At 44.0% G+C, this 23,849-nt stretch overlaps 1 protein-coding gene across 2 annotated transcripts in view; it reads right to left on the bottom strand.

The window, feature by feature from the left end:
* Positions 1-22,486, bottom strand: part of Sp100 (SP100 nuclear antigen) — a 73,042-nt gene extending 50,556 nt beyond the window's left edge. For both annotated transcript variants that reach the window (XM_052750555.1, XM_052750554.1), the window contains exons 1-8: positions 22,398-22,486; positions 10,554-10,710; positions 7,979-8,147; positions 7,003-7,074; positions 4,166-4,231; positions 2,385-2,474; positions 685-819; positions 266-340 (exon numbers count right to left, since the gene is read on the bottom strand). In XM_052750555.1, the coding sequence (XP_052606515.1) occupies positions 266-340; positions 685-819; positions 2,385-2,474; positions 4,166-4,231; positions 7,003-7,074; positions 7,979-8,147; positions 10,554-10,709 (763 nt within the window). In that variant the 5' untranslated portion in view covers position 10,710; positions 22,398-22,486. The remainder of the gene's footprint in view (positions 1-265; positions 341-684; positions 820-2,384; positions 2,475-4,165; positions 4,232-7,002; positions 7,075-7,978; positions 8,148-10,553; positions 10,711-22,397) is intronic.
* Positions 22,487-23,849: the final 1,363 nt, after the last annotated feature.

Below are 23,849 nucleotides of genomic sequence, written 5' to 3' on the forward strand. Positions count from 1 at the left end.
AAGATCTTTTTTTTTTTTTTTTTTTTTTTTGTTTTGTTTTTTTGAGACAGGGTTTCTCTGTGTAGCTTTGCGCCTTTTCCTGGATCTTGCTCTGTAGACCAGGCTGGCCTCGAACTCACAGAGATCCGCCTGGCTCTGCCTCCCGAGTGTTGGGATTAAAGGCGTGCGCCACCACCGCAGATCTTTTTAAATTATCAAAAGAAAATTCTACCAAACACATACAGATCATCTGAAAAGCAAAGCCAGGAAGGTAAGCTATAATTACTTTCTTCTTTCCAGGGCAACGGGTTGTGAGGCTCCAGGTGTGGGTGTCTGTCGTTCAGTTCTAGTTCACAGGACTCTGAAGGTAGAAAGGCCACAGGTGAGATCCCACAGAGCCTTGCTCTTTCCCAGTTTCCATCTCATCCTGCTTCTCATCTCTTGTTCCTACTTCTAGCCCCATCTGCACATATGGCCCCCCCATCCTGGAAGGCATTTGTGCTTTGTGACTCCCTAGCCAACCACTCTGACTCTTCCTTTTTAGCTCCTCTTTTTCCCAGTAAGGCTTTTCCAACTTCCCCCTCCAGGTCTCAACAGTGCATCAAGTTTCATCTTTGCCTTTTGCTGGCTAAGTAGTTTTCTTCTTGTATCAGACACCAACCCATTCCTCTGCTCCCCTTCATGCTCATATTTAGTCCATCTTACCCTCCGGCTCAGAACCCGAGCCTCGTGCTGTGGCTGCTTGGTGCCTTTCTGGCCCATCAGTATTGTCACCAGTGGTGTCTCCTCTCACTCCGTTAATCTGTACTGTTTCATCGAGGTCTTTAACTAAACTGAAAACTGAAACAGATTTTGTTTCATAACCATTTTATTTGCCCATTGCATCAGGATCCAATAGGAAAGGAGAAATCCCTCTAAGGCTCTGAAGACAGACAGACAGAGAGGATTGAGAACTGGGGGAGGGACTGAAGGAGCAGGTAATGACAGGGTGATTAGGTACTCAAAATCTGGAGCAGGGTTGGCCTGCAGGAGGGACGTGGAGCCACGGAGGGTGGTGGTGGTACATCTACTGCCAAACTGGGCCCCAAAATAGGGATGGAGGAATCCTGGGCTTTGCCGTTCTCCATAAGCTATTGCAAATGCCTCTCTTGTCAGGAATACTGTAGGAAGCTGGCTAGAGAGGAACTTGTCAAGGAAGAAAGCAGGGTCCTGAGGCCAGAGGACATGGTCAGAGGCAAGCATGGGCTGGGGAAAGAATGAGTCTCAGGGAAAACAAATTCAGGATTGATGTCTTCTCTTCCCCTGCAGGGAACCTTCTTGGCCCATGGTGGAATCTGTCTGCCCAGCCCACTCTACTCCACTAACCTCAACGGTATGTGAACAAATAATATAATTTGCAGTACAGCTTTATGTTTTTCATTTAATATTTTCTACAGAAAGTTAAGTTGCAGAGAAAAAATAGTTGAAAAATTAATTACAGAAGCCTTAACAAGGGATGTGGACCTGGGTGCACACTTTGTCACAATCCATAGTAGTTAGATCCCAGGCCTTTTGGGGTCCTGGGCATGATTACAGCTCTAGCCTCGTTTGTGTGCATCACAGTCAGTGTCTCTGCTGGGTCACACTATTAGATATGTACATTGATGTCTAAGTGTTTACCTGTGGCCCATCTGGGTGCTGGTTCATAGTTCCGTATATTCATCCATCCCTGTCACTGGCATCATTAGGGTGCCATTTCCAGATAGGGTTTCTCCAGACCACAGACTCACAAAGAATTCACCTATTTCTCCTGCATCCCTCTTCCCCACTGGGTCCCTTTCCACTGTTCATCACTAACAGTCCCACCCATTCACTGCTTCTTATCTTTACACTCTGCACCTGCAGAGGAACAATTAAGAATACAGACTCTTGTATATTGCTATGTTTTCAAATGTTAACATTTTTGAATGAAAGATTTTAAGATGTATAACAATTATTTCAAAAGTCTGGAAAGATTTTTTTTCCTGAGTTTGTGTGTGTGTGGTGGGCAGTTGGTGTCTGGAGAGCTGTCACAGTGGTTAAGAGCACTTACTGCTCATATAGAGGACCTGGGTATGGTTTCTAGAATCCATATGGAGGCGTACAACTCTTTATAATTCCAGTTTCAGGGGATCTGACACCTCTTCTGGCCTCTGAGGGCACAAAGGACACACAGGGTACACACACATAAATGCAGACAACATGTACACACATAAAACAAAAATAAACCTTTGGAAGCATTTAAAAATATCGTGTTAATATTAAGAAATCTCTTCTTAAATGACATATCCCCTCTGAAAGCCACATAGTAACACTCCCAAAGTGCCAGAGATGTGTTTCCAAAGATGAGTCATGGAATAAAGAAATAAACATTATTGCGTATATACCATTGTCAGTCTGGAGGCCAGAGGATTGATGATTCTCAGTTTGATTTTCCTGGATGAGTGTGGTATTTCTTCTATCATTATTTCTACAGCCTGAGGAATAATTGATTTCATAGTGAATATCCATGTTAGATATCCAGAGAGAAGAAAATGCCCATTTAATGCAATGTGAGAAGCTTAGATTCTGGAAGCAGGTACAAATGACACTGGTCAGTGAATCAGTAACAAAAAGAAACGCACACAACAGAGATGGAGTACCAAACACCAGTGTGAATGCTTTTCATGACGTCACTTGACATCCATCTGGAGCATGTACTGCTGTCACATCCCACCATATAGGAGATGACACCAGGGCCCAGAGAGGCTAGATAACCCGTCTGGGGTCATAGAGGCAGAATTTCAACCCAGACATTCCTAATCTGCCAGGATCTTAAAGCACAATTGAATCCAAATACTTAGTTAGGTGAAAGATTGGATCCCTTGAAACGAACTGTGTCTTCAGAAAAATGGGATGATACATCATTATTTTAAAGTTATTGAGAAGAAAAATGCAAGAATACCTGTATCAATTTATCAGAAAAGAAAATTATTATAATCAATGCCTGAAATTTAGAATATTCTAAATAAGTAATAGTTTAAACATTTATTAAATTAAGGAACGTCAGGGTTTAATTCAAACATCAAAGGGAGCCAGGCCATTGTAGTACACGCCTTTTTAATTCCAACACTCAGGAGGTAGAGGCAGGTGGATCTCTGAGTTTTAGCCCAGCATGGTCTACAGAGCAAATTCCAGGACAGCTAGGGCTACACAGAGAAACCCTGTCTCAAAAAAATCAAATAAATAATTAAATAGATAGATAGATAGATAGATAGATAGATAGATAGATAGATAAACAATAAATAAATAATCAAAGGGTTTTTTTCAGTGATCTATCTTATCTAGAGAGGGACTCTCAACCTGGTACCGTGGTGATGGCAAGTGGAGGTATCATTGGAAAGTTCAGTTATGTCATGATCTTATGAGCTAAACCATGAAGGGAAAATTCACTGCCTTGCAGAAGGAATGTGCTCATCACACCTCTCTAACGACCCACTGGACATAAGATCAGAGCATGTAGGTTATATCTAGTCAGTCAAGCAAGGCACAGACAGACAGACAACTGTGAATTCAGGTATATGGGCAAGACATCTAGAGGATGAAATCTTTCTAGACAACCCAGAGGACCAAGACCCTAATATTTAAACCCTGAACTTGGAGAAACTACAGATGCATATAATGTTGTGGGCATCAGAAACACAAGGAAAGAGAACCCCACATGTGTGGTGTGCGGGTTAGCTTTTTTTTCTTTCTTTTTTTTTTGTCAACAAAACAAGATAAGATCATCTAAGAAGAGGGACTTTCAATTGAGAAAAATTCCTCCCTCTGATTGGCTTGTAGGCAAGTCTGTGGGGGCATTTTCTTGATTAATGATTGACATGGGAAGGCCCAGCCCACTGTGGGTGGTGTGACCCCTGTATAGGTGATCCTCGGATATATAAGAAAGCAGGCTGAGCAAGCCACAAGGAGCAAGCCAGTAAGCAGTGTTCCTTCATGGCCCCTGCTTCTGTTCCTGTTTCTAGTTCTTATCATGATGTCCCTTCATGGTGGACTATAAGCTGTAAGCTAAACTAAACTTTTTCCTCCCCAAATTGTCTTTGGTCATGGTGTTTCATCACATCAACAGAAAATAAACCAAGTCACATAGGATGAGACAGCAACGTTTATAGAGTCAAAAAGAACAGACCATCAGATGAGGAGGGAGCGGAGGGTGACAAGGTCAGGCTTTCCTCAGAACAGCTGTCACCAGGTCCTAAGGAGCAAAAATTAGATGTTTATTTCAGGAGTTGAAGCAGGATGTTCTGTTCTGTCTCTATGATGCAAAAGATGAAGGGCACCTTGAGGCATCAATCCAGAGCCCATCTGGAGATGACAAACTCCCCCTGATTCTTGATGTCAGACTCAGTCATGAGAGTAGGTTGTAAGGGTCAGCTCTGACTGGATAAAGTCCTGCCTGGGCCACTCTAGCAGTGGGTGGTGACCCATCTTCATATCCCTACCTAAAGGATGCCTGCATGTGTCCCCAGAGCTTCCTTGCCCAGCCTTACCTGACTTTCTAGGGGTCTTTGAACTGTATCTCCTTTCACAAAACAGCCCCCCCCTTATGTATCTGGTGGCTAATCCCTGCTGGCCTTCCCATGAGGACTCACTAACAGCTTGCCTCCATTTCCTCCCATTCTTGCTATTCCTTCCTGTATTTTCTCTCTTTATTTCCCCCACTTTTGTCTCATGTTTTCCAACAGGTTATCAGTACATGGTGAAGAACACAGACTCTGCCCCCAGAGTATCTGGATTCTTGCTTGTTCATTTGACCCCGTGAACACAGGGTCTCTCAATTTTAGCTTCCTCACCTATAAACTGGGCATCTAAATGATACCAACCCTTGATACCAGCTGGGGTAGATAGTAACCAAGAGTAGATGCTAACCAAGGCAAGAAACTAACAACATGGCTCCTTTTGCCATTGTCCTTGATTCTTTCTGCTTTCTTCATGTCTGTTCCTCTTCCTCTCTGTCTCTCAAAGAATCTGTGTGCTCTTCCCACACCTCTACCACCTTCGGTTGTGCGTCTTCCTCTATATATCTTTTTTCTGGAATATTTTTGCTCTTGAACAACATTTGTCATGTTTGAATCCATCTCTTCTATCATCTAGTATGACACTGTGACATACTAAGAAATGGTAGTTTTGGTCTGCATCTCCTGTTTCCCAGCAGTGCTCCTCAAATCCTGGGTGAATTCCCAAGTGATAAATGGGAGAAGAGAGTCAATCTATCGTTGGGCATAGCCAGCCTTCTTCAGTAACACTGCAGTGTGTATTAAAGAGGTGAGGTTTGGAAAACCCTTAGGAATGGAGGGCTGGTTGCCAGGGGAACAAAACATGATGACAGCATTGAAATGCTGACCTCCAAGGTGAGAAGAGATAGAAGTTGACTTGATGACATGGTTAATGATTTTATCGGTCATGGCAGTATGAGGGAACTTTTATTAAAAATCCTAAGTGACTCTCATCAGAGAGATTTGGGGTTGACAAACTCTATAGTGCTGAAAGGGTGGCATATCCAGGGATGGGAAGAGAGTGTTGTGTTCTCTCCCCATTATTCCTTGGGGTGTCTGCCTCCCATGTGGTTATTGTTTGTGTGGAGAACAGAGGACAACCTTGGGTGTCATTCCTCAGGTGACATTGACCTCTTTTTCTAGAGATAGAGTCTCTCACTGGTCTAGACCTCATCGATTTGCCTGGTCAGTAATCTCAAGGGATCTTCCTGATCTTCTGTGGTACGAGGATTACAGCATCTGCCCCTGTGTCTGAGCTGTTTTTTATTCGATCTTAGGGGATCAAACTCAAGCCCTTGTGCTTGTATGCACTTGGCCAACTGAGTCTTCTCCCCACCTCCCTTCACCCAAGCTGGCTATTTTTGAGCTATAACTTTTCTAATGAATTGTGAGCTAATGTTTCCTTGAGTTTCATGAGCTATGCTAACAAGCTCTGTAGCCTGAGAGGGCACAGCAACCTCTGATTTATGGCCAGTTGAAGAGAAGCATGGGTCACACCTGGAACTTGTAACTAGCATCTGAAGTGGCTGGCTGTCTTGTGGCACTGAGCCCTTTGTCTGAATTGAATTACATCATAAGACACCCTCCTGGTGTCTGGAGAGTTGGTTGGTGTGGGAAACCCACTCACCATATATCTTGTGTCTGACCAGTGCATGTGAGGGCACGCACAAAATGGGAACATTCTCTTAAAGAGCGTTTCCTCTTTGATGCTACCATGGCCCATACTGCTTCAAATTTCATGGCTCCACATTGGTCATCTCCTTCAGGGGCTTTTCTTTTATTACAGAGCAGTTGGTCTGTTTCAGTCTGGCTCACTGGGCTCAGGTTCCTTTGTCATGGGTATCAGGCTGACCGTCTGTTGCCATAGTTGCTCTGCCAGGACCCTACATCCCATTAGAAGCTGCTCAGTTTGGATCTCAAGTGCTCCCTTCTTCCAGGATTCATGCATTAGAGGTCTGCCCCTCAGAATGGCACTAATAGGTGTGAGTGGTGCCTTTAATAGGCAGAGCCTGGTGGAAGGAATTAGATCACTGGGGGTGTATCCTTGAAGGACCACAGGCACATCCTCTCTCTCCTTGCTTCCAGGCCACCATGAAGCAAACAGCTTTGCTCCCCTCGATCCCCTGCTTTGATGCTATGCCCCACCACAGGTCTCAGTAGTGAGGTCAAACCATCTGGGCTGAAGTATCTAAAATCATGAACCCAAATCAATTGACTTTTCGGGTGTCCCTTTTGTTTTTGAGAGACTTTTACTATGCAAAACTGCTGGCCTCAAACTCATAATCCTCCTGCCTCAGAGTTTTGAGTGTCCGACTTCTCTGGGGTAATTTGTCCCAGTACAGGAAAGCTAACACCAGGCTCACAGCAACTCCCCTCCCTGCATTCTCTTTCCCCGAGTCACACTCTGCTAATGATCCCCTTCATTGCCTATTCTCTGCAGCAAGAAGAACCTTTCTCCAGTTGTAATTACCTTGTTCAAGGCACAGCTGGGAGTGCGGGTACCCTCTGTCACCTCCATGGAAACACAATCTGTTCTGTGAGACTGAAGTGGGAGGGAGAGGGAAGAAGAGGGGAAGCCATTAGAGATCTCTAGCAGGGATAAGGGACAGCGTTTCCAAATTACACATTTAGGAATTTCCAATCCTTCAGTCACTCTAAGTTCAATCGGTCCCACATGACAAAGTTCATCCATCATGTTCTGGGAGAAAGAAGACTCCCACAAGGGAGACTTTATGCTTTCCATACAGAAAGGAGACACTCAAGTTCAAGAATAAAAACGTAGAAACACACTATGAACTGTGTTCCTCTTCCAGTGTTCAGAGGGCAGGGAAGGTGTATGTTCAAACAGAAGAAAACAGAAGCAAAACATGGCTTCCAGGCTGTCACAAGTATAGGAAGAAAGAGGGGACTTTCCTGGATAGAAAGGCTGAAATCTGGCACATACCAGAGGGAAGCTTTATGATGAGCAGGCTTTAAAGATGGACAAGATGGGGTTGAATAACTGGCTCACACATTGTTGATTTCTATGAGCATGTGGTACTAAACTAAGATGGATCCGGCAACCCAGAGCTGAGCTGTCACTCAAGATGGGTGGTAGTCACCCGCTGGACCGTTATGTATATCATTATAAGGGCTCCACTCTAGAGACACAGCAGTGATGCACTAGTGGGACTCAGTGCTTCCTGTCCTATTCTTCCTGTCCGGATGCTGGTGGGGCTCTAATGGTCTTGTTGGTCTAAATACCTAGCCTAGCAGACTTCTGGCAGATGTTGACTATAGCCATTACACATACGTTTTGTGATGATACATAACATGCTAGTTTTTAAAACTAGTACATCCCCGATTTCACTGGGCAATACATGATACATGGTAGATGCTTCATATATGGTTGTTGAGGAGTGGAAGAAAGGACTGTGATATCAAAGGGTGATGCCAAACCCAATTACCATTTTCAAAACTTCTGGCAATGAATTCCAAATCAGGGTATGCCTTCATGTTTTCTTCATTGAACAGTACCCTCAGAACCTCTAGGTCAAATCTCTTCTCCAGTATGTCCAGGGCTCTGTAGACCACTTTTTGTACAGGGACCAGGTTTGTACAGGAATCTCTAAAATCCTTAAAAGATATTGAATAGAGAAAATTTAAGTGCAGGCTTCCAAGTCACAGAAGAGCCGTAGGAAACAATTACAGTTAGTGTACCTCCATCCCTACCTACATAGTCTCTAATTAAAAGGTTTATATTTGCATGGCTACTTCATGAAACAAGTAAGTATTTTCTCTTAGAAAATACTCACTAGTGACTTTGAGCTCCCACCGTCGTTTTTATGACATGTAATAAGGACCACTTTTTGCAAGGGTTAACAATGGCGAGATGACTCAGTGGGTTACAGGCCCTTGCACCAATCCTGATGGTCTGTGTTCAGTCACTGGGGTTCAGATGGTGAAAGGGGGGAACCAACTGGCCATAAGTTGTGCTCTGACTTCCACCTATGCACAGCTCATACACATATGCCCATACAAGAGAAACACACACACACACACACACACACACACACACACACACACACACACACACACACACAAACATTCATAAGTAAATAAATAATAAATGCAATATTTTTTAAGTATGGAGGGGCTGGAGAGATGGTTCATGGTTGAGAGTACTTGCTGCTCTTGCAGAGAACCCTAGTTCTGTTCCTAACACCCACAGGACAACTCACAAACACCTGTAGCATCACTTCTAAGGGATTTGGTGCTCTTTTCTGGCCAATATGGGCACCAGGCAAACAAGTGGTTTGCACACATACATGCAGGCAAAATACTTGTACACATAGAAATAAAAATAGACACATTCTTTTGTTTTGTTTTGTTTTGTTTTGAGACAGGGTTTCTCTGTGTAGTTTTGGGGCCTGTCCTGGATCTCGCTCTGTAGACCAGGCTGGCCTCAAACTCACAGATATCCACCTGGCTCTGCCTCCCCAGTGTTAGGATTAAAGGATTAAAAGCAAATAGATGCATTCAAAAAAAATAAATAAAAAATAAAAATAAAAAGGTGAAATCTCTTGGTAGATGGTCAAGCTGTTCTGTTAACCGGACAACTCTCTTCCCACTAGTACTGATTGGCCTGTAGGAAATCAGATGTCTGTTCCCTGTGACTGTGAACTCTGCTGGAGGGCAGCATATTCATAAGGCAAAAACATACTAGAGGGGCCGGAGAGATGGCTCAGTGGTTGAGTGCACTTGCAGCTCTTGCAGAGGACCCAGGTTTGATTCCCAGCATTCTCATGGTGGTTCACGACCATCTGTAACTCCAGTCCCAGGGGATCTGGTGACCTCTCTTCTGACCTCCAAAGGCACCAGGGACATAAGTGGTGCACATATATATACACACACAAAACACTCATACACATAAAATGAAAATAAAGACATTTTACAGACTTGTTCTAATAAGACACTCTGTAGGGATTAATGTTCTATATCTAGGGTTTTAAATTAAACATTTTTTTTTGAGACAGGGTTTCTCTGTATCTTTGGAGTCTGTCCTGGAACTCACTCTGTAGACCAGGCTGGACTTGAACTCACAGAAGTCCACCTATCTCTGCTTCCCAAGTGGTGGGATTAAAGGAGTGTACCACCACTGCTCGGATAAAAATATAGACATTTATTAACTTAAAATGTGCTCACTGAAATATCCCTAAGTCAGTTCAGTGATAATTCAACAGGAAATTAAAGTCGCTTTTGATTTTTAGTTTGTTTATTTGTTTTAAATTTAGTTTACTTTTTAATTGCATGAATTACATGGTGTAAAATGCGTAAGATATTGAACGTCTATGGCGAACCCCTGTTCTGATCTGGCTTATCTTCAACAATACTCACCCTGATTCCAGAAGGGACCATAGAACACCCTTCCCTCAGATAGAAGCAGGACCATATCCTGAGGCCTCTGCTTCTCCTCTCCCTTAATACCTAGAGAGAACACTTCAAGAAATATTTACATGGTAAGTATCACTCACAGGAAATCCAGATATTAAACCTGAGTGCAGAATTCTGATTCATAATTGATGTGTTTATTATTGTGACTATATCTATACCCACTACTATGAAAACTTTGTCAATAATTCTTTGTCAAATATTAAGTCCAGGGGCTAGAGAGATGCCTAAGTGGGTAAGAATGTGTGTAGTTCTTATAGAGGATCCAAGTTGAATCTCAGCACTCACATCAGATGGCTCACAACTGCCTGTAACTCCAGTTCCAAGGAATCTGGAACTCTTTTCTGAACACTGTGGGCACCAGCACCTATGTGAACACACACACACACACACACACACACACACACACACACACACACACACACACACACACACACGAGTACATGCACTCATGTAAGAAATGACATCTTTCTGTAAAAATTAAGGGCAACCTCAAAAACTTGCCAATCGTCCAGTTTAGTTCCAAGACATCAAAGCGTAACTTCATTGGGAACTTGTTTACCAGGGAAGGATGTAACAAACTTCACTTACATTATACATTTTCTCGGTGATGAGCTCGGTGTCACGGAGGATCTCAAAAAAAGGAAATGGCTTTTTTATTGCAAATGAAATCTTCACTCTATGTGCTTTGAAGTGCGGGAATATATCTTTAAAGAAACTCCCTGGGTCCTGCTGTTCTGTGGACATCCTGGAGGGGGAGGAAATACCATGGGAAAATGATCATCAGGACTATTGGATTACATGTTCTGGAAAATATAGTTTTTATATATGAAAGAAAGACTATAAAGAACTAACCTACATAGATATGTGGTCTTGAGTTAACCCCAATATAAAATGAGTTAACTCCAATAAATTGGCAAGCTGTGTTCAAGTGAGAGAGACCTTGCCTTGTCATATATGAGAGAGTGATGGAGGAAGACTCTGAGCATCAACCTCTGACTTCCACACACATGTGCACACACACACATGTGCATCTGCACACATAAGCCCTCACACATGTGAACATTTGCACATACATGCATTATATTGCACTCTACACACATACAAAAAGTAAGTTAAACATAATGTTATTATGATTCAAAATTTCCACTATTAGCTGTTCTCATACAGGAGAAAGGGAATATTCTCACCAACTTATATGCAAATATTTCTGGTGGCATTATTGATAGCCAAAAGATAGGGAATAGTCAAAATGGCCTTTAGTTGGAGGGTAGAAAAATAAAAATGGACAATCCATACAATGAAATATTATTTCTCAATAAATAGGAACAAAATGCTAATATATTCTGCAACGTGAATGAATCTCAAAGATATATTTTCTTAACAAAAGAAGCCAAACACAGAAGGCCACACAATGTATAGTTCCATTTCTATGAAGTGCCCAGAAATGGAATCTATAGAGACAGATGTGTAAGTGGTTGTGTGGACTAAGGGGACCAAGAATGGACTGTACACATCCATGAAGGGTTCTTCTGGGATGGGTAAGCCAAAGTTCCAAACCTGACTGTGGTGCTGGTTGTAAGGCTCTGTGAAGTGTCATTGGATTGTATATTCAAATGGGTAAATTTTATTGCAAATAAATTATACTCCAAACACTGTCAAAAAATGAAAGTGGATATCAAAAAGGATGAGCAGATTGATAAAGGTGACGGGCTGAATTTTTTCCTCTGGACTGGGAAAAGGTAGATCTTGTGAATGAGAAACACACATTGTGTCCTGGTTAGTTTGGGTTTTTAAAAGTTGTTTGTTTATTTTGTCAACTTTTCACAAGCTAAAGTTATTTGAAAAGAAGAACCTTAGTTGAAAAAAAGAATGCCTCCATCTGTATTGCCTATAAGCAAGTCTGTGGGGCATTTTCTTGATTGATGATTGATGTGGGAGGGTCCAGTTCACCATGGGATTGTCTCCCCTGGACAGGTGGTCCTGGGGTATATAAGAAAGCAAACTGATCCAGCCAGGAAGCAGTGCTAATCCATAGTTTCTGCTTCAATTCCTCCCTTTAGGTTCCTGACTTCCTTTGATGATGGACTGTGATGTGTATGTGTAAGCCAAAAAAACCCTTTCCACACCAAATTGGTTTTGGTCATGGTGTTTTATCACTGCAATAGAAACTCTAAACAAGACACTGTATGATTGGATGTTTCCACGATCTGAACAGGAATGTCAGGAGGTGACAGATAGCCCTTAGGTTAAAAGACATCTTGCTGATGTCAGGATGTCTATAACTTTAATCTCCACACAGAAGGACTGACCAGCAACTCTCCTCCCACACACAACAACTGGAGGATGAGACTGAACCTTACCCATGGGCCACAAAACCCACATCAGAAGGGCAAGAGAATCAGTTCCACTTTGACTGCATTGCCCCTTCCTCAAGCTGGAACAGGCCTTACCAAGATGGTGACCCTGAGTCTAAGGTTTCTCTCTAGTAGGGAAACAGGCAAATGAGAACATGCAGTTCCCCAGAACTCCATCTGTTTTGCTCAGTGAAGAACACTGAACGACTCAGCAGTGGACCACTGAACAACAAAGAGTGGGGCAGGGATGAGACGCTGGGGATGGAGCTGTGTCTACACTATCAGTGGCACCCATGGGAGAGCCTAGTCAGCTGCTCTGGTCTGCAAAGTCAGGCTTCTGACTCCGTCTGTCCAGGGACCACACTGACCAGTCTTTCCTAGCCAGCATTCCAGTGTGGCCCCAGAGCCAGCCTACTCCCCAGGACAATATATTGGCTCTGCCTCACGGCAGAGCACAGCCTTGGTTCCACCCATCTTAGCAGCCCAATACCAAGCCGCCACATCTGGCTCAGAGCCTAGCCTATGGCCTCACCTCGGCCAACAGCCACCCTGGCAGCCTGCCTAACTTCAGAGCATGGCTTCCAGCCCTGACAAACCAAGGGTCCCAAACAGTGCCTCTGTCCAGGCTCAGAAGAAGCCAGCCTATGTCACAGATACAATATGTAACCAAACTACACTTTCCTAACTGCAGAGAATGACTTTGGTACTCGTGGCGAAGGAAAGTAAACTGTCAACTTGTCTGTCCTCTGAGCCTAGTTTATAAAATCCATGGACAGGAAACCAACCCAGAAACCCTTCCACAAATGTCAGGCATTTCACGTCACCCCACTTGGATGATGCAAAACAAGAAAGCTTCAACATTTGCACATGGGTAAATGGGCTGCATCACACTAACAGAAGGCAAAAAGTAAACTGTATCACATCAACAGATACCGAAAAGGCATTGGGCAAAACTCAGCATGCTTTCATGATAAAAGATAAACCTCTCAAAAACTCAGCCTAGAAGAACTGTACCTCAGTATAATAAAGATCGTATATGAGGAAGCCATGATACTATTCTCAGGAGCAAAAAGCTGAGAGCTTTTCCCTTTGAGGACAAGGGAAAGGGACAAGAAAGGGTGTCACTCTCAACGTTCTCTCTTTATACTATACTGGAAGGAAGGAGAGAAGAAGAAAGGGAAGGAGGGAGGGAGAATAAGTAAAACTGTTTGAAAATGACATTATTATTTATAGAAAATACTAAATTTTATATACACACATTATTACTAACTAATAGATTCAGTAAAATTACAGGATACAAAAATCAACATATGCCAGGCGATGGTGGCGCACGCCTTTTAATCCCAGCACTCAGGAGGCAGAGGCAGGTGGATCTGTGTGAGTTCGAGGCCAGCCTGATCTACAGAACGAGATCCAGGACAGCCAGGGCTACATAGAGAAACCCTGTCTCGAAAAACAAAACAAAACAAAAAAATCAACATACAAGACGATATATTTGGAAAAGAAATGAAGAAAGTTCCTTTTAATTTAAAAGAGACAGAGAGAGACTGACTCACCATGTAGCCCACACTAGCCTGTTACCTACTCCGTAGACCAGGATGGTCTCAGACTGAGAGGAACCCCCCTGTCAGCCTCTCTAGTGCTGGGATTGTAGGCAGGACTTTCAAACTTAAACAGTTTACATCATGTTCTGGGTTCCTAGAGTGTTGTAAGATCTTCATTTGTGCAGATGACTGTGGTGGTATTTTACTTGTACTGAAATGTGATTTTAATTGTATGTTAATAAATAAAGTTGCCTGGGGGTCAGAGCTATTAGAGCCATAGCAAGTGCGTGGCAGCGGTGGCGCACGCCTTTAAGGACCTGGAGGGTGGTACATACAGGCAGTGACGAGGCAGTCACATGTTTGGGTTTACAACCAATGAGAAGGCAGAACAGAAAGACTATAAAGACAGACACACAGGAAGTAGGTTTTTTTTTTTTTTTTTGGAGAGCTCTCTTGGCTGAATCAGGAAGGATGAGGCTCTTAGCTCTGACCTCTTGGCTTTCTTCTCTGAATTGGCTCTGTGTTTCTTATTTAATAAGACCGTTGGTTACATCTACAGATGACTGCAAGATGAATTGCTAAATGGTCTTATTAATAAAAAAAACCTGGAGCCAGATATTGGGGTGAACGCTGAAAGATCAGAGGAATGTAACAAGCCACAGCCAACCTCACCTCGCCATTCCTCAGCTGATCCTGTTTCTTCAGACTGAATGCCTCTGAGTCCGCACCTGAATGAATCTCAACTGAACTGCTTAAAAGCCTTCTGGGAAATCCTCAGCCCAAGAGCCTCTGAGTCCTCACTCTAAAGGGTCTTAGTTGAACTGCTTAAAAGGTCTAGTTCCTGATCCTCACACCTATACATTTCTACTTCTTGCCATCACTTCCTGGAATTAAAGGTGGGTGTCTTTCCCAAGCAAAAACATGAGATCTCAAGTGCTGGGATTAAAGGTGTGTGCCACCATGCCTGGCTCTGTTCCTAGTGTGGCCTTGAACTCACAGAGATTGGGATGGATCTCGGCCTCCGGAATGCTAGGATTAAAGGCATGTGCCACCACCGTCGGGCCTTCTATGTCTAATCTAGTGGCTGTTCTGTTCTCTGACCCCAGATAAGTTTTATTAGGGTACACAATATATTGGGGTATACAATATATCAACCACAGATGACTTGTAGAGGATGGTAAAAGTGTTTTGTTTTGTTTTTATAAGTTTAGCTGAAAAATTTACACCTCCAAAGTAAATAAACATAATTTTACAAGCATTGGGAAAAAGCATGTCAGAGAGCTATCTCAGGAAGTTCAGAGGCACCACGAAGTTTCTAAAGTATTGTTTTCATTTTCTGTGTATTTATTTTCTTTTCTGTGTATTTATTTTATTTTCTGTGTATTTATTTTATTTTCTGTGTATTTATTTTATTTTCTGTGTATTTATTTTATTTTATGTATATTTATTTTATTTTATGTGTGTAGGTATTTTGTCTGTGGTATGTCTATGCATCACATGCCTTCCTGATGCTCTAACAGGTCGGAAGAGGGTGTCAAATCCTCGGGAACTGGAGTTATAGACAATTGTGAACCACTAGATTGGTGCTGAGAATTGAACCCAGGTCCTCTGGAAGAGCAGCCAGTGCTCTTAAATGCTGAACCATCTGTCCAGCTCTCAGGTTTCTTGAACTTGATAGAAGGTTTTAGGAGAAGAATAGGAAAACTAAGCAACACACTACTGGTGAAGGGGCAATCCAGAAGACAGAGCAATAGAAAACATCCAACTAACAAAGAATAAACAATTTAAATGAGAATAATTCAGGAAAAAACACGAGACAGTCTGGACATGGAACCTGCCTCGTACCTTCAATCCTAGAGAGGTAAACACTGATACACTTGCATGAAATGTCAGAATGAAACCCATTACTCTCTGGGCTGGAGAGACAGCTCAGTGGTTAAGAGTACTTACTGCTCTTTCAGAGGATATGAGTTCAATTCCCAGTACCCACACGGTGGCTCACAACCATCTATAACTCTTGTCAAGGGATCTGACACCCTGTTGTGCCATCCATGGACACCAAGCACACATGTGGTGTACTTATGTACGTGCAGATGAAACATTCACATACATAAAATATAAATAAATCTTTTTTCAAAAGAAAAGAAACCTATACTCTGTAAGACAATGGAATGAAGGAAGGAGGGAGGAAGGAGAAAGGAGGGAAGATATAGAAATAGAAGGAATAAGATGTGTGTGTGTGTGTGTGTGGCTGGAGAGATGGCTCAGGTATTAAAGGCTAGGCTCACAACCAAAAATATAAGAATGTAATACACGCAGAAATAATGACTGGGGAATTTTCCAAATGGATACATGACATCAACTTACAAAATCAGGAAAGTCTAAATGGGATTCCTAAAAGTAAAACAACAATAAAAATAAAAACAGATTGTAATAAAGATGTAGGAGAAAAATCTTAGGGAGGAAAAAGAACCGCACAGGTTGTTTCCAGAGCTCAAGCTATAAACTACGGAAGGCAGCTTCAGTCAGTTGACGGCCATGAGGACTGTAGTGAAGGCGGAATCCAGACACCTCTGCTTCCTCTCATTACTGAGGAAATCCTGACACAGGTGGCATGAGCATTAGAAGAACGTGTTTAAATCATTGTAGAAGGGAACGTAGCCAGGCCGGTGGTGGTGGCACACGCCTGTGGTGGTATAAATAAAGTTGCCTGGGGTCAGAGCTATTAGAGCCATAGCAAGTGCATGGCGGCGGTGGCGCACGCCTTTAAGGACCTGGAGGGCGGTACATACAGGCAGTGACGAGGCAGTCACATGATTGGGTTTACAACCAATCAGAAGCCAGAACAAGGAGACTTGAGAAACAGACACACAGGAAGTAGGTTTTTTTTTTTCGGTGAGCTCTCTTGGCTGAGGAGGATCCCTGAATCAGGAAGGGTGAGGCTCTTAGCTCTGACCTCTTGGTTTCTTCTCTGAATCGGCTCTGTGTTTCTTGTTTAATAAGACCACTGAATTACATCTACACACGCCTTTAATCCCGGCATCGGGAAGCAGAGGAGGGCGGATCTCTGAGTTCGTAGGCCAACCTGGTCTACAGAGCAAGTTCCAGGACAGCCAGGGCTACACAGAGAAACCCTGTTTCAAAAAATCACAGAAAACAAAACAAAACAAAAAGCACAAGGGAGAGGAGACGGGGATCGTGAGACTTAAAAGTCAGAAGACTTGAGCCAGGGGCTGCAGAGAAAGCTCAGTGGTTAGTCACTTTTTGCTCTTGCAAAGGACCTGGGTTCAATTCCTCACACCCATGTGGTGGTTTATAACCACCTGTAATTTCAGTTCCAGGGGATCTGATGCCCTCTTCTGACATCTATGTGGTATAGGGTAACAAGCACATATGTGTGTATCATACAGAAATAGAGACGAAACACTGATACACATAAAGAATAAAATGAAAAATCTAATTTTAGAAAAACCACTTTATACTTAAAAAAAAAAGAAAAAAAGACAAGCCATTTTTACATTATCAAGGCTGGAAACTTGAGTCTAACTACTTATAGGTGTTTGGGACAGAAACAGGAACCAGAAGTCACACAGGGTGGCAGTGTACAGGAGTCCAGGCCTACCACAGCCAGAGACCACACGCCGTCTTCATAGTCAACACGAGGAAAGGGCAGGCCCAGGTTGGAACTGCTTCTTGGTAAGTTCTGTGGTTTCCCCAGGGTATGTCAGCCATGAATGCATTTCGAAGTGTTCTGTGCTGTGTGGCTTGGAAGCTTGACAGCAAAGGAAGTCCCACAAATACAGGATGTCTTAGTCAGTGTTCTATTGCTCTGAAGAGACACCATGGTCCTAGCAGCTCTTTAAAAAGGAAAGCATTTAATTGTGGCTTGCTTACAGTTTCAGAGGTTTAATCCATTGTCATCAGGTAACAGAGTGCCCGAGAAGGAGCAGAGAGCTTTACATGTGGATCGCAGGCAGCAGGAAGAGACAGACTTTGGGCTCGGAATGGCTTTTGGAAACCTCAAAGCCCACACCCAGGGACACTCTAACTCCACCATGACCACACCTCCTAATCCTTTCAAATTGTGCCACTCCCTGATGACCAAGTATTCAAATCTATGAGCCCATGGGAATCATCCTCATTCAAGCATCCACACAGTGCATTCACTGTTTAGGACACACAGTGGTGGCATCTTCTGCTTTATGACAGAGAGGTCACCATAGTCAATGACAAAGGAGAAGAATCCAGAAAGACAAAGGCCTGTAGAGGCCCTTGGGGATCAATCAATGATGTCCTCAGAAACCAATAGGAATCAAAACAAAACCTCAGATAGAAAACAAAAACACATCCCCAGATTACATCTTGTGGAAAGCTAAGTGTGGTGTGAGCTGCCCAGGTCCGACCATAAGTGAGATGGACTGCAAACCACAGGAAGCATACAGTAAATAAAGGACAGTAGACTGGAAGCCTCAGGAAGACCCCATCTGGAAGAATGACCGACGTTAGGAAACTGTCCTCAAAGCACTTTGTGGAGATCAAGAGCTGATGTAAATGGGGATGAAGATGGGCAGGAAGTTAACACACAGAGCCTTCAGAAGAGCTTGCAAAGCGTGTTGATAACATAAAGCCCCTCATAAAAGATCCACTTTACCCTTCATCACAATCTAGTTCTTCAAAAATTAGAAATTAGGGGATGGAGAGATGGCTCAGTGGTTAAGAGCACTGACTGCTTTTCCAGGGGATCCAGGTTCAGTTTCCAGCACCCACATGGTGACTCATAAGTGTCTGGAACTCCTGGGAATCTGACACCCTCTTATGGCTTTCTGGGGCACCAGGCATGGTATGTTGCATGGACACACATGCAGGCAAAGCGCCCATACACATAAAATAATAACATAATTTTAAAAATTAAAATAGAAATCAGGACTAGGGAGGTGGTTCAATGGCTTGATCCATATGTGTAAAGACATGAGTTCAAATCCCCAGAACTCACATAAAAGCCAGATATTTCAGGGCTGTCTGCAATTCCAGCACATCTGCAGCTCAACAGGAGATGGAGACAGGAGAATCCAGTAAGATTCACCATCCAACCAGCCTAGTGGACACAGGCAAATGAGAGAACCTTCCTCAAACGAGGTGGGAGGTGAGGACCAACACCCAACATTGTCCTCTGCTCTCTGCACATGTGCCATGACACACACACACACACACACACACACACACACACACACACACACACACTGCATCCACACACACATACATGCTGTATTCACACTCACATAACACTGCATTCACACACACATGCACACTGCATTCACACACACATGCACACTGCATTGACAAACACACACAAAAAACACAAAATTATTTAATTTTAGAAATGACAAGGAACAAACATACTAAAAATTAAGTCCATGTCATGGAGGAAGAGTTGGAGACAGCCCTTAAGGATGGAAAGTTACAAATCCGAAAGAGGGAAACATGGGGTGGTGAGAACTGGGGCGGCTAAGGTGCCTCCAGTGGAGAATACTTCTGCCTAAAAGTGGAGACAGACACAAGAAAAGAAGCCTTCTCTGAAGAAAGATAGACGAAGCTCTGTTTCTAGAAGACTGTAGAACTGTGGCCAAAACAAACCAAACAAAAACTCATGCCAGGCCTGGAGGGGCAGGCCTGTAAGCTCAGCTACTCAGAAAGCTGCAGCAGGAGCTTCAAGGTCAACTGATTGAGATGCTATCTCAAAATTAAAAAGTGAAAAGAGGTCTGTGAGTATAGCTCAGTGGTAGAGAGCTTGCCTGGTAAGCAGAAAGGTTCAAAAATTCTAGGTTCAAACCCAGGCTCTGCAAGCAGAAATGTAAAACCCAAGAGGTGTTTGATTTTGTCACTGGCTTCTGGTATCGCTTTATTTGAGGATGCTTTTTTTCTTACAAGGTCAAGACTGAAATTCAAATTTTAACTTTGTAGAAGAGAGAACTCAGCAAACACAAAATATCAACACCAGGTGGATCATCTCCACAGTCTCCTAGGATATTTAGCAAACGTGTGGAAGAAGGACTAACATCTGAATAAGGGTGGTGAAAAATACAGCCGTGGAAGGAGAGGGAATTTACCAGGGTGCACAGGAAGAGCAGCCCATTCCCACTTATTAGGGAGAATGCAAACACACATGTCTGCTGCCCTGCACTCTGGCTGAGGGAGGGAGGACTCCTCATCTCCTTTGCTATTGACAGGGAAGCGCACTGACCCTGCCTCCTCCACACAGGCCATTAGCAGCATCTGTAGACAAGTGGTCACTGCTGCCCTTTGACTCAGGAACTCCACTCTTGTTTGTTTTAGACCCAAGACAAGTGAAAGTAAGCAACATGCACTATATGGCCACTGTTCTCACAGCTTGCTGGTGACAGTGAACTGTGGTAGTGACCTAAATGTCCATCAAAAGAAGACTGGTTTAAACTCAGGGTAAGGACTGGCAAGATGGCTCAGTTAATGAAGGAGCCAGCAACCAAGGTAGATGACTCCGGTTGGATCCCCAGAAACCACAAGGTAGAAGGAAAGAACCAACTCCTCTACGTTGTCCCCTGACTCCATGACACATTCATGGCTGTGCACACATGCACACACAAGTAAACATAATAAAAATTATGAACCTCTCAGTTCATATACCAGTCATCTTAGTAGTACCAGGTAGCCAGTAAAAAGAACAAAGCAAATGTACATGCTTTATGGTGAGGACTTCACAAAGGTTCCTACTTTTTAAATACTCTAAGTCTCAAAACACAGAACACTATTATAAAGTGAAAATACACATTATGAAAACGAGCTTTGCACAGAAAAGCATAGGAAAAGCTAAAGAGGCTGGAGAGATAGGTCAGTGGTTTAGAGCACTGTCTGCTCGTCCCAGGGACTGGAGTTCAGTTCCCAGCACCCATGTCTGGCAGCTCAAGACTACCTGTAATTCCAACTACCTGCAGGGGCTCTGACATCCTCTTCTGGCCTCAGAAGGCACTTGCTCTGATGGTTCTCTCTCTGTGTGTATTTTTCTGTGTCTCTGTCTCTGTCTATCTTTCTGTCTCTCTGTGTGTGTCTCTGTCTCCTGTCTCTGTTCTCTCTCTCTCTCTCTCTCTCTCTCTCTCTCTGTCTCTCTCTCTCTCTCTGTGTGTGTGTGTGTGTGTGTGTGTGTGTGTGTGTGTGTGAGAGAGAGAGAGAGAGAGAGAGAGAGAGAGAGAGAGAGAGAGAGAGAGAGAATATATATATATTAGAATATAAAGAAGATCGAAGATCAAGGTTCATACCTTTAATGCCAGTACTTGGGAGGCAGAAACAGATCTGTATTGTGAGTCTCAGGCCAGCCTGTTCTACATAAACAAGTTTTAGGACAGCCTAGACTACATAATAAAAAGACCAAGAGACCCTGTCTTAAATTTAAAAAGAAAAGAAAAACAGGAAACTTGAACTCAAGACGAAGAGCTATGGGAATGTGTGTGGGGAACAGTTAAAGTGGTTTTACTCATTCTGTATTTCCACAAGGTTTGAAAGCTTATAAACCACATTCTATTAAGAAATGGGCCTGACGGTGCAGGCCTGAAACCCCAGTCTCTCAAAAGACCCAGACAACAGGATCCTGTACAGGTTCAAGGCCAGCCTGAGTAACTTAGCAAAACCTTGGTTCTAAAATCTTTAAACTAGAGATATAAAGTCAAGCATATCGAAGGCCCTAGTTTCCACTGCAGTACTGGGACAATTGCACTGCTTCCTTGGCAGTGGCAGGCACACTGACTAACATTATTTCTGAGCAGCACATCTGAGCTACCACTGCTGGAGCACAGAGCTCTACCATTTCCCTGTTAGAGGTATCATTGGCCCAGGACAGACACTGTAGGGAAAATAAACCCACAGCTTGCCCTGGCCTTTGCTATCAAGGGCCTTTTATGTCTTCCTTGGATCAAAACCTGACAGTGAGAGCTCAGACCAGGAATGGCCCCTGGGACAGCTTCCTAGGTGACAAGTCCTTCCAGACAGGTAGGAGACCAGGATGGGGGCGGGGCAGCTGTTTACACTGAGCCTCTGCTATCTGACCTTCTTCCTGAGGTGACTTAGGAAAACAGAGAGAGGCAGAGGGCCTGAGAACACTCCGAGTTCATGAGGTAACTCAGAAGCATGCCACAGAGGTCCCCAGGAGTCCCTGACGGCTGTGACCAGAGTCTCCTTCTGACAGCTGAGCAGTGGTCACAAAGAAAGTTGTGACTGTGTGCATCATGGCAAGCTAGCCTTATATCTCACCCAGGGTTGAAATCTCCAGGTGTTCTCTGTCTACCTGTCTCTGTCTCTGTCTGTCTCTCTCTGTCTCTGTCTGTCTCTCCCTCTGTTTCTCTGTGTCTCTCTGTCTCTTCCCCCAACTTCCCCTGGTCTCTCCTCTTCTCCAGGGCAAAAGTTCTTCATGTCCCAGGTTTGGACTGACTGAAACTGCAGCCACTAAATCAAGACATGAAATCACCCGTGTTGTCAGAGGGAAAAGGTAGAGAGGGAGAAAGACGTACCTGTTCCTGAAGCTGCTCCTGGGGCCTAGGAGGGTGAGCTCTGGTCCCTCGGCCTCCTCACAGGCTTCCAGACTGTCAGTTGTGGCCCACAGCTGAGAGCAGGAAGTCAGCCTGACTATTAACTCACCAGGGAGGACTCCGCCCTGATGGAGAAAAGAAAACGAAAGTATTTCTCTAATCTCAAATGTGCTGTTGTGAAATACTGTCCCTTCCTTCTTTCCTGAAATGTGGTGGCAGGGAGGAGGAGAAAGGGGGGGACCTAGTGGATTACCAAGGGGCCCACCAGTGACAAGCAGGGCAGTTCCTAGGAGTGACCTCCTTTATGCAAAGATGAAAAAAAAAAACAACAACACCAACACCCTCCACGCAAACCCAAACTGTCCTCAGTTACCCTGTGTCCAGGGCAGTAGAGTTTCCCCGGGGTTGACTGTGATCCCATTCTTTGTCTGGTCCTTGGCTGAAGTGGCTTGGGGGAGAGAGAGATGGGGAAGGAGGGCCAAACACTTCCCAGTTATCTCTCCGACTAGCAGGAGAAGCCAGAGCTGGATCCTGACCAAGAGATTTCCCTCAGACCCCGAGAGAAGTGGGGATGGAGGGGGAGATCCCCCAACTTGATAGACGCTTTGGTCAGAGCATTAAGTCTGAGGACTTGTCATCCCAGCCGAGAAGTCAAGGGTGAGAGGAAGCTGCCACAGTGGCCACCAGGGCATAAGGACAAAGAACTTGTCCACCCTTCTGAGATGTGGACCTGGACAGAGATGGACAGACAGACATCTCCAGGGAGTCCTAGGAAGCCCCTCAGTGATCATCAGGATACTTCAGGTTCCTCTCTGTTCCTCGTTCTGGAAAGACTTTCTCTGAGGAACTAGGTGGACTGGGGTGAGCCTGCACCCTGTCAGGTCTCTCACAGTCTTCTTCTCTGCACAGACCATGGCTCTGCTCTCATCCCTTAGCTCAAATGCACAGGGACAGGCTGGTGTGGGGCTGGAGTGGGTGTGACTGACAGCGTCAGCCTGAGGCCAGGCCTGGGGTAGAGTTCAGGGCTCCTTCCATTGTCTCCCATGTTAGCCACGTCTCCAACTCTACTTCTATCAGGACTAAACATTTTGAAATGATTTTATTTTATCATAAGATATGTGTATGTTTCTGTATGGGGGTATGTACACATGAGTTCATGTGGCTGAAGATACAAGAAGACAGTGTGGGATCCCTGGAGCTGGAGTTATAGGCAGTTGTGAGTCACCAGATGTGGGTGCTGGGAACCAGAACCAGGTCCTTTGTAAGAGCAGAATGCACTCAACCGCTGAGCCATCTCTAGCCCCAAGCAGTGTTTTGATCCTCATTCTGTCTCTTCATTTTTCCTATCTGTCAGATGGATTATGACCAAGGTTGGGGAAAAATGATAAATCTGGGGCTACGAGGCCCTAAACTTGTTTAGGCCTAAGCCTATCT

The sequence above is a fragment of the Peromyscus californicus genome, unplaced genomic scaffold, assembly GCF_007827085.1.
Source record: "Peromyscus californicus insignis strain IS unplaced genomic scaffold, ASM782708v3 Scaffold_21__1_contigs__length_65335640, whole genome shotgun sequence".
Classification (NCBI taxonomy): domain Eukaryota; kingdom Metazoa; phylum Chordata; class Mammalia; order Rodentia; family Cricetidae; genus Peromyscus; species Peromyscus californicus.